This window comes from Nannospalax galili, unplaced genomic scaffold (genome assembly GCF_000622305.1).
Source record: "Nannospalax galili isolate Female #2095 unplaced genomic scaffold, S.galili_v1.0 scaffold142, whole genome shotgun sequence".
NCBI lineage: Eukaryota > Metazoa > Chordata > Mammalia > Rodentia > Spalacidae > Nannospalax > Nannospalax galili.
This window is the reverse complement of record NW_008348793.1, coordinates 1,945,540-1,956,625: the sequence shown is the minus strand read 5'-3', so window position 1 is coordinate 1,956,625 and position 11,086 is coordinate 1,945,540. Positions and strand designations below refer to the sequence as shown.

Below are 11,086 nucleotides of genomic sequence, written 5' to 3'. Positions count from 1 at the left end.
GAGTGATGCTGGCTTCATAGAAGGAATTTGGAAGTTCTCCCTCCATTTCTATCTTTTTGAATAAATTAAGTAGTATTGGATGTAGATCTTCTTTAAATGTCTGATAGAATTCTGCTGTAAATCCATCTGGTCCTGGGCTTTTTTTTAGTTGGGAGGTTTTGTATTACTGTTTCGATTTCTTTTTGTGTTATGGGTCTGTTTATGCTGTTAATCTCCTCTTGATTTAACTTTGGTGGTTCCCATGCCTTTAGATATCCATCCATTTCTTTTAGGATTTCAAATTCAGTAGCATGTAGGTTTTTAAGTATTCCCTTAATAATGTTCTGTAGCTCTTTGGTGTCTCTTGTGATGTTTCCCCTTTCATCTCTGATTTTGTTGATTTGGAGGTGCTCTTTCTTTCTGTTCGTTAACTGGGCTAGTGGTCTGTCAATCTAGTTTATCTTTTCAAAGAACCAGCTCTTGGATTCATTGATTTTTTCTTTTTTTGTATTGTTTTCTTTGTTTCGATTTCATTAATTTCTGCCCTGATTTTTGTTATTTCTTCTTGTCTGCTAGATTTGGGTTTCATTTTTTGTTGCTTTTCTAGTGTCTTGATTTGCAATGTTAAGTCATTTATTTGTGCTGTTTCCGATTGTTTGATGTAGGCACTTAGAGCTGTGAACTTCCCTCTTAAGGACAGCTTTCAGCGTGTCCCAGTGTTTTGTCGTGTTGTATTGTCCTTTTAATTTAGTTCCAGGAATACTTTTATTTCTCTCTTAATTTCTGTTTTGACCTATTCATCAATCAGGACTGTGTTGTTTAATCTCCATGTGTTCATGTGGTGTCTAGGGCTTCTTCAAGTGTTGATTGTAAGCTTTATTGCATTGTGGTCTGATAGAATGCATGAAATTATTTCAATTTTTTTGTGTTTGTTGAGGTTTGTTTTGTGCCCCAATATATGGTCAATTTTGGAGAATTTCCATGGGGTGCTGAGTAGAAAGTACTCAGTAGATGTCTCTTAGGCCCATTTGATATATGGTATTGTTTAATTCAGATGTCTCTCTGTTAACTCTCTTCCGTGTTGACCTATCTAATGGAGACAGTGGAGTATTGAAGTTCCCTACTCTTAATGAGTTGGGATTAATCTGGGTCTTAAAGTCCTATAGTATTGTTTTTGTGAAGTTGGGTGCACCAGAGTTTGGTGAATATATGTTCATGATTGTAATATCTTCTTGATTTATTGTTCCTTTGATCAGAATGATGTGGCCCTCTTTATCTCTTCTGATTAGTTTTAAAGTCTATTTTGTCAGATATTAGAATTGCAACACCTGCTTTTTTCTTAGTACCATTTGCTTGGTATATTTTTTTCCATCCTTTCACCCTAAGATATTGCCTGTCCTTGAAAGTGAGATGTTTCTTACAGACAACAAAAAGATGGATTTTTGTTTCTTAATCCATTCAACTAGTCTGTGTCTTTTGACTGGGGAGTTCATTCCATTAATATTTAAAGTTATTAATGAAAGATGTGTATTGAATCCCATCATTTTTATTTCTGTTTACATTCTTGATACAGCTTTACTTTTTCATAGTTATACCTTCATTGAGTTTCTTCATTGAATTTCTTTCTGCAACCCCTTGGGTATAGTCATTCCTTTCTTCAGCTCTTTGTATTGCTTCTAGAACTCTCTGAAGGGCTGGTTTTGTGGACATGAATTCGTTCAGCCTATCTGTATCATGGAAGAGTTTTCTTTCCCCTTCAACTATACTAGACATTTTAGCTGGGTATAGTAATCTGGATTGGCATCTGTGGTCATTTAAAGCTGGGAATACTTTGGTCCAGGTTCTTCTGGCTTTCATAGTTTGCACTGAAAAGCCAGCTGTAATCCTGATGGGTTTTCCTTAATATGTGACTTGTTTCTCTTTTGCAGCTTTCAGTATTGTCTCTTTGTCCTGTACATTTAGTGTTTTTACTATGATGTGCCATGGAGAATTTCTTTTCTGGTCCTGTCTGTTTGGTTTTCTATATGCTTCTTGTATTTTATGGGAATGCCTTTCTTTAATTTCGGGAAATTTTCTTCTATGATTCTGTTGAGGATCTGGTCCATGCCGTTTTCTTGGGATTCTTCCCCTTCCTGTATGCCTATGATTCGTAAGTTTGGTCTTTCTATGGTGTCACAACTCCTGCATATTCCATTCTTGTGCTTTCTTAAATTTTTCATACTCCTTGCTTGACTGGTCTAATTCATCCACCTTATCTTCCAGTCTTGATATTCTGTTTTCCATTTCATTCATCCTATTGGTGAAGCTTTCTCCTGTCATTTCTAATTGGCTTACCGAGTGCTTCACTTCCTTCTTCATTTCAGCCTGAGTATTCTTCAATATTTCTAGCTCTTTTCTGAATTCATTCAGAAGTTTATCCCTATCTTCCTTCAGTTCTTTGATTTCTTTGTGTGTTCTTTAAATTCACTGAATTCTTTTATCATGTTTATAATTTTTCTTTTGAGTTCCATGTACTGCAGTCAACATAATCTCTAGGGTATTCTCATTGTACTCCTCTAGAGGACTATTGGTATTTGGTCTGGATAAGTTATTTTGATTTGTCATGTTATTATTTTTTCTCTGTGATTTTGACATGTGAATTTCTTTTGTAGTTTCTTTCTTGTGTCAGACTCAAGTTTTCAAGTTTAGGTCTGCTTCTCTATGTAAACTTTATATGCCTTTGTGGTTTACTTTTTGGGCATGGAAAGCTGGTTCCTCTAAGCTTCCGATTCTCTCTTTTGATTTTATATTGGAGTGGCCAGATTGCTTTTGTCTTCAGGAGTTCCCACAGAGGCCCATGTCAGATGAGGATCGGATGCTCTCAGGCTTTCTCCTAAGGTCTGGATCCCTCCAGGAAAGATTTTGGCCTCAGGAATTTGGGGGTTGGACTGGCCTGGGAGCAGAGCCCAGGAAAGATGCTGGTCTCAGGCAGCTAGTGGCCATGCCACCCGGAGATGCAAAGGCAGATAGGGGTGAGAAGAGGCCCCAAGGGCTCCTGGGGACTGCACTGAGGAACTGGGTTGGTCTGGCTGCAAAAGATCAGGAAGCCAAAAGATCAGCCCAGGTGTCCAGGAAAGAGGCTGGCGGTTTGTGCAGCCCAGGGAAGTAGAGGGAGGTGAGGGCAGGCCCAGAGGGTTCCTGGTGACCTTGAGAAGAAACTGGGTCCATTTGGATGCAAGGGATCAGGAAGCAGTGGCAGCCCCTGGCCGAGAGGTCAGCCCTGGGGTCCAGGAAAGAGGCTGGAGGGTCAGTAGTGGATATTTTTTAGAAATCCTCTGGCATCAAGGAAGAGAAAGGAAAGGTCCTGTTCTAAGTCATAGAAGGGATTTGCCTTGTGTATTAGTTACTTTTCTGTTGTGCTAGAAACACCATGCCCAAGGGAACTTATAAAAGGAAGAGTTTATTTAGCTTATGGTTTCAAAGAGGACAAAAGTCTATCATGGCAAGGAGGCATGGTGGCAGAGATGGCTGGAGTAGGATCAGAAGCTAGGCTCTCACATCTTCAAGTAGGCACAGGAAGCAGAGCGTGATTGGAGATCTGGCAAGGCTTAAGAACTCTTTAAGCCCACCTCCAATGACGTACTTCCTCCAGCATAGCCACACCTTCTAAGACCTCCCAAAACAGCAGTACCAACTGGGGACAAAATGCTCAAATACTTGGAGCCTCTGGGGGACATTCTCATTCAAACCACCACACCTTGCCAGAACTGCCACTCAGGCCAGGCTTCAGTGGACCATGCCTGTAATCTCAGCACTGGGTGACTGAAGCAGGAGAATCAAGAGTTCAAGGGCAGCCTGAGCTACATAGTGAGTTCAAAGCCAGCCTTAGATACATAGTGAAACTCAATTACGAAAAGCAAAACAACCAGCCTTCTACCCAGGTTTCTTAAATTCCATTTGCCACATTGTTTATTATCTTTGAGATTTTATCACAGAAGGTTAGTTAGGCACACCCAGATGAAGGGATAAGAAAAGCACCATCCTGATAGCGGCTCTTAAGTTGAGCCTTTTACCCTTAGAAGGGCCTTGTTCATAAAGCTTGCACACGCTCTAGCACTGAACTACAGTTCCAACCTATTTATATTAGTGCATAAAGACTTCTTATATTAGTACAATAACCACTGTTAATACCAGCCTAGTGTTCCTTTGTATAAATGTACTTTGCTGTAGTCAGTCTATTAGGATTAGTATCTCCTTTGTCAATGGAAAAGGGAACTTTGTTTCTCAGATAAACAAATCGCCATCCCCAGAAATGATGGCATTTTTTCTCCTGTAGCTAAAAAGATTGGAAACTGACTGCCACTGATGGGATTTCTGGCACCTTCTGAAGGTGGTGTCCTTTTTCCTCAAATACCTAACATGTCTGCATGTTTTGTTCTGCAGAGAAATGGTCAATGCATGGTTTTCTGAGAGAGTTCACACCATCCCTGTATGCAAGGAAGGCATCCGAGGCCACGCGGAATCTTGCTCTTGCTCCTTACCACAGAATCCTCATGTGGATAACAGTACCCCAGGAACACCAACCAGGAAGATCTCTGCCTCTGAGTTTGACCGGCCTCTTAGGCCTATTGTTGTCAAGGATTCTGAGGGAACTGTGAGCTTCCTCTCCGACTCAGAAAAGAAGGAACAGATGCCACTAAGCCCCCCAAGGTTCAATAATGATGAAGGGGACCAGTGTTCAAGACTCTTGGAATTAGTGAAAGATATTTCTAGTCATTTGGATGTCACAGCCTTATGTCACAAAGTTTTCTTACATATCCATGGACTCATCTCTGCGGACCGCTATTCTCTGTTCCTTGTCTGTGAGGATAGCTCCAAGGATAAGTTTCTTTATCAGCCGCCCCTTTGATGTTGCTGAAGGTTCAACCCTGGAGGAAGCTTCAAATAACTGTATCTGCTTAGAGTGGAACAAAGGCATTGTAGGACATGTGGCAGCATTTGGTGAGCCCTTGAACATCAAAGATGCCTATGAGGTGAGTAGGGCCATAGCAGTGGAAGCCAGCAATGGGGACAGAATGTGGCTAGAACATTGAACTGTGTCTGTGAATGTTGAGATGTAATCATTTGCATAGTTATTGGCTGGATGACAGTGTAGCTCAGTGAGAGAGTGCTTGCCTAGTATATGCAAGGTCTTAGACTCAATCTCCAACACCAAGAAACAAAGTAAAAATAAATAAGTAGATTAATTAACTAATTAATTAATTAATTAAAAATAAATAAGAGCCAAGATTGTGGGATAAGAGCTTCCCTAGTTAGTGTTTCTTCACTGTGCTTCCGCCAAGGACAGGGCCTGAGGGAGATCGTTTTTTTCCCCTTGATTATAATGTAATCACTCATCTCATACTTGTATTCTCTTCTTTTTATCTGGTCACTGTATGTGCTCTGTCTAGCTATCTCTATATGAGCTTTGCGGTTTCTAACGCGATTCTAAAATGGTACGTTTAAAAAAAGAGCAAGCCTGTGATCTTCTTCATCCATTCGTGATGCATGTTTAAGTCCTTCAGAAGTCCCATTGGTACCGTTCCGTTTCATTTCTTCCAGCTTCTCTTGATCTTCTAAACAAATGAAGGCTGTTTTTCTACACCACATTATGGTTATGCCTGAATAAAGAAACAGCCTAACTTTTCATAGTAATTTTAAGGCCAAGAATGGGGCTGAACTTTGAGAACCTGTTCCTTAAGATGTCTCATGGAACTGTGTGCTCTTGAACCAGGCTTCACTCACTCTTTTGTTGAAACAGTATCTCCAGGATGAATTGGGGCTGTAGGAGCTTGGACCCACCCTTATCTTATCGGAGAATCTTAGTCTTTGATCCCTCAGCCTAGAATACCATACACACACTTCTCAGATTCTCTGTTTGCAATGAGGAAAGCATGCTGCTTCCAACATGTTGATATGTAAATCATTCATATAGGCATTCATACATAAATTCATTCATACTATTTTTCACTCTCTTGGGTGGAAGACAAGGAGGGGTTCTGAGGGATTAAGGTCATATGCTTAGGTCAGAAGACATATGGCTCAGTTTGCCTGTTTACATTACAGACAGTAACTTTTTGGTTGCAAGGTTAGGTAAAAGTCGTTAGTCCAGATTATGTCCATTCTTACAAATAAACTTTTCCATATCTTTTTTAATGGAAATTTTTGTGCTAAGACACAGTAATGAGAAGATTTGATAGTTCTTTTGTTGCAGCTATGCACAAGTCTTAATTTTGGATTTAAAGATTACACCATGTCTTCAGATTTCCCATTTAAAGTGAATTACAAATTTTAATCAAAGTATCTTAATTGAATGAAATGCTACTTTATCTGTTGGTGAGGTAGCTTAACAGTTTTTCTAACTCAACTATATGCTACAACATGCTGGTTCAACTTACTCCTATAATATTCCTAGTGCCTCTTCTAGTACCTGGTAGATACGTGCTAATAAATACTGTATTAAAATGCTATATACAATAAATACATAGAATTTCTAGCACAAATGTCAGAGAGGAGGGTGCACAGCAGGAAATAATGGGGTCTTGAATGCCCCCATGGTTTTGATTCTCTTTGAAAACCTTAGTGGTCTTCATGGAGCTACCTGCCCGCCCCTCTGTGCTCTGTACTAATGTCACACTGCAAGACTCTGGGAGAGGAATTAAAGACACAGCAATCCTGCTGTTGCTGCCAGACTTGCATATTCCTTTCCTGTTCTTAATAACAGCTGTTTCCACATTTTTTTCTTTTTTTTTAAACTTAATTTTTATTTTATGTGTATTTTGCTTGCATGTACATGAGTATATACATGTATGCAGTGCCCACAGAGACCAGAAGAGGGAGTCAGATCCCTTGGAGCTGGAGTTGTAGACTGTTGTTAGCCATATGTCGGTGCTAAGGACCAAGCCTGGGTCCTCTTAACTGCTGAGCCATCTCTCCAGCCCGTCTTTCCACTTTTCAATGGCACTTTAATCCCAGTACATTAGAACCATAACTACTCTGCTGAGAAAGCCTTCTTTTATTCTGTGACCCTGCGTGTCTGGTCTGTCAGCTCTTTACTCGTCTGCATTTTATTTAAACTCCTTATTTAAAGTCCACAGTGTTAAAGTTTTAACACTGTGGTTTTTGTTTTGCAGTTAATAATGATTTTATTCTTGTCCTGCTGTCTGGTTTGCTCAGAGCCCAGGGTAAAGCCTCTTAGCCTTGAGCTCCCCACGCTGTCACCTCTCTCGGTGCTATTCTCTGCTGTTTAGTGGCCACAAAGTGTCCAAGTGTTCCACCGTGACTGTGGAGTTGATCTGTGCTCTAATTTACATTGGAATCAGGACTGAAAGTCCATTGGCTAGTGGACAGTTTATCCCTCAGCCTCAAGCATAATTTAAATAATCAAAATACTGTCTCGCAGCTTTTTAAGAAATTAGAGTATGGAAATGCGTTCTGAAGCTTCCCGCGCAGCCTCTCTAACTACGCACCTGTGAAAACGACTCCTGACATCATTAGTCAGGACGCTTATTTGGATGCCAAACCTTTTTTGAGGTGCAGAACATGGTAGAGAACCAAGAGGCAGCCATGAAGTGTAACAGCGCTCACACTGAGGCTGGCCGAAGAGCTTCATAGATACCTTTGTTTTCAGAAATTATCAGTATTTGATTCACTACTTAAAACTTTATAACAGAAAATGATGCACAAAATTTAAAATACTATTATTACTAATAAAACAGTACGTTGCTGGACATGGTAGTACACACCTTTAATCCCAGCACTCGGGAAGCAGAGGCAGGCAGATCTCTGAAATCAAGGCCACCCTGATCTACTGAGTTCCAGGATAGCTGGGGCTGCAGGGAGACCTTGTCTTAAAAAAACTAAAATAAAATAATACATTGACACATTTCAAGTATAAGTCAAGATCCAAAGCTTAGACCAGCAATTCTCTTAGACCACAGACGCCACAGAAAGGATTAGCTGGCAGGTGCTATGTAAACATTGGCTCATGGTCAGTCATCCAGTCACTCAGCAAGTTCTTGAATATGGCATGGCATTTGTTAACAGTAAGCCAATATTTAAACATTCATCAATGAGAGGGCAACAGAGTCTTAGTATGTATAAGATATTGACATAATAACAAGGTATGTTCTAATCAGATATCCAGTACCTACACTTAGACTGGTCTACTTCCTAAGGAAAGTTTTAACACACCCAACCCACCCCCTGAGCTTTTTTATGTTGTAAAGTTTTATATTGTTAAAACACCTGTCTCTCTTTCAAATTAACATGTAAACTTCAGATTTTGTTTCTGCAGGAGAGCCATTCCACATGGCCAGCAGTTTCCAAAGATCATAGATGATGATGGGGGAGAGTCACCTCAGCACTTACGTGGCGGTCACCATGTAGCTCCTTTCTTGCTGCCGGTCACCATGTAGCTCTGTCCTTCCTGCCGGTCACCATGTAGCTCCGAGCGTCCTTCCTGCCTGTCACCATACAGCTCCGTTCTTCCTGCCTGTCCTCTGTCCTCCCTTCGTCTCAGGAGGAACAAATTTTCAGATCTTCTACCCCATACTTCCCACTTTGAAGTGCTTAGCAAGATCCTTTCTTGAAGGAGGGTAAACTCTCTGGTGAATTTCTAATGAATAAAGCGATTTCTAAAATAAATTTTAGAAAAAGAAAAGAACAGCGGAAACTTTGAATTTAGATAAAATTTATTAATCTCTCCTGGTCTGATTGTACCCCCAGGGAACACAGTTTTTGGAACTGCTGTATCTACTTGTTCAGGGTTCTAATTTTAGGCATTATTTTTTAAATGCCGTTCTGGAGAAAATGAGCCTTACTTAGCAAGTCTTTTGTGTTGGTTTTGTTTGTTTTCTGTGACTTTGAGACAATTTTGAATTCACAGAAAACTGGCAGATAGGAAACCCACATCCTGCTTCGCCACGTTCGTTTCTTTGTGCTTCTGCTTTCCCTCCCTCTCTAGTGTATAAGCCGCACATGATTTTTACATACAGGATTTGATAAGTTGGAGTCATATTTTACTAAGTATTTTGTTGTGGTTTTTAGTGTGTGTGTGCACATGTGTGTACATGTGTGCGTGCACATGGCATAGCACAGGTATGGAAGTCAGAAGACAACTTGCAGGATTGGTTCTCTCCTAGCACTGGGTGAGACCCAGGGATTGAACTCAAGCTGCTAGGCTTAGAGTCAAGTGCCTTTACCTGCTGAACCACCTGACTGGCTCCTCGTGTGTGTGTGTGGGGGGGAGTGTTGTCTGTGCATATGTGTGTGGTGTGTGTGTGTGTGTGTGTGTGTGTGTAAGAACATTCTTCTACATAGAATAAAATCATCAAAATCAGGAAATTCTACTGTGATATAATGCTACTATTTGATTTGTTCAAAACATTTAACAGGGCTGGAGAGATAGCTCAGTGGTTAACAACACTGGTTGTTCTTGCACAAGACCCGGGTTCAAATCCCAGCACCCCACATGGCAGCTAACAACTGTCTGTAACTCCAGTTCCAGGGGATCCGACAGCCTCTTTTGTCCTCCATGGGCATTGCACAACACAGGTGCACCTACCTACATGCAGGCAATACATGCATACACATAAAAGAAAAAAATTAATTAATTAAAAAAAATTTGTCAGTCCATATTCCAAATTCTTTCAGTTATCCTATTAAGTAACCTTTGTACAGTTACTGTTCCTTCCATTCAGGAAGTAATTTAGAATCTGCTTTTGTAAAGAGTTGCCATGTGTCTTTCCCAGCTAAAATAGTTTGTCACTACTTGTTTATCTTTCTTGATTTAGATATTTCTGAAGGGTACATGCCAGTAATTTTTTAGGATGTCTTTCACTGATAATTCAGGATAGGCTTTTGTTTTGTTTTGTTTTGTTTTGTTTGGACAAGAATACCATAAATGTTTAATGTTGAGACCTTGTTTGGTTTTCGAGAATCAATTCTCTGTTCTTCTCCCATGAGGTGGGTATTCTGCAATCCAGTTTCATTCTGATAGTACCTGCAGGCATAAACCCTACACATTGAGGCCTCAGTCTCACCAGAATGCTGTGTCTCCCAGTACCAACCCCAAGTGGCATCTCCAGGCCACCCATACTTCCTCCATGTTGAGTACAATCTAGGCTTCCTTTGTCCCCCTCAGGTTTAATAATTTGATCAGATAATTCACAGAACTCAGCAAAGCACTATACTTGCAGTTAAAACTCAGAAACCGTGAAAGGAAGGGATCAAGGCACAGGGAAGGGAGAAAGCTTCCTGCTTCTCTCTGGGGCATGACTACCTAGCACACTGATACATAAGCCAGCCTAGAAGTTCCACTAGCCTTATGTCCTATGTTTGTATTGCAACTTTGGTGTATAGATTCAGTTAAGTCATTGGCCACTGGTAACTGAACACAATCTCCTGCCCTTCTCTCTTCAGAGGTTGGAGGTAGGTCTGAATGTTCTTCCCCTCCAATCACCTGGTTGTGGTTTCTGGGTTCCAGCCCCACCCTGAAGTTTTGTGAGGTTATCGGGGGATGGCTCACTCCATCCCCCAATAACTCATCTCATCAGCATAAGCTCAGGTATAGTTGGAAGGGACTTAATGTGAGTCCTAGCTTTGTTTCTGTTGCTGTGACAAGATACTCTGACAGAAGGCAACTTAGGGGAGAAAGGGTTTATCTGGCTTACAGTTCCACGTTCCAGTCTATCTCTGTAGGGACGTCAAGGTGGCAGGAACTTCAGACAGCCAGTCACATGGTATGCAGAGTCAAGAGCAGAGCAGAATAAACGCATAACTTGCTTGCTTGCTAGCTTCTCCATCCGTAAAGGTCAGGACCCCTTGCCTAGGGAATGGTGCTGCCGACTGGGCTGGATCTTCCCGCATCAGTTAACTTTAAGACTATACCCCACAGACATGCCCACAGGCCAACCCAATGAAGACAGTCCCTCACTGAAACTATTTTCCGTGTTATTCTAGGTTGTGTCACCTGGACTATTAAAACCAGCCATAACACCGTGTATGAGTATGGGAATGTATTCCTGTCACACCCACGAAATTTGATCATTTTTAGGAGACTTGTTCCAGGAGCTGTAAACAAACATCT

The 11,086-nt window shown here is 40.9% G+C and overlaps 1 protein-coding gene across 1 annotated transcript in view; it reads left to right on the top strand.

Annotated features, from left to right (window-relative positions):
- Nucleotides 1-11,086, top strand: part of Pde5a (phosphodiesterase 5A) — a 143,318-nt gene that overhangs the window by 27,220 nt on the left and 105,012 nt on the right. The window contains 2 exon segments of the mRNA XM_008846048.3: nucleotides 4,402-4,849; nucleotides 4,851-4,991. Coding sequence (XP_008844270.2) covers nucleotides 4,402-4,849; nucleotides 4,851-4,991 — 589 coding nt within the window.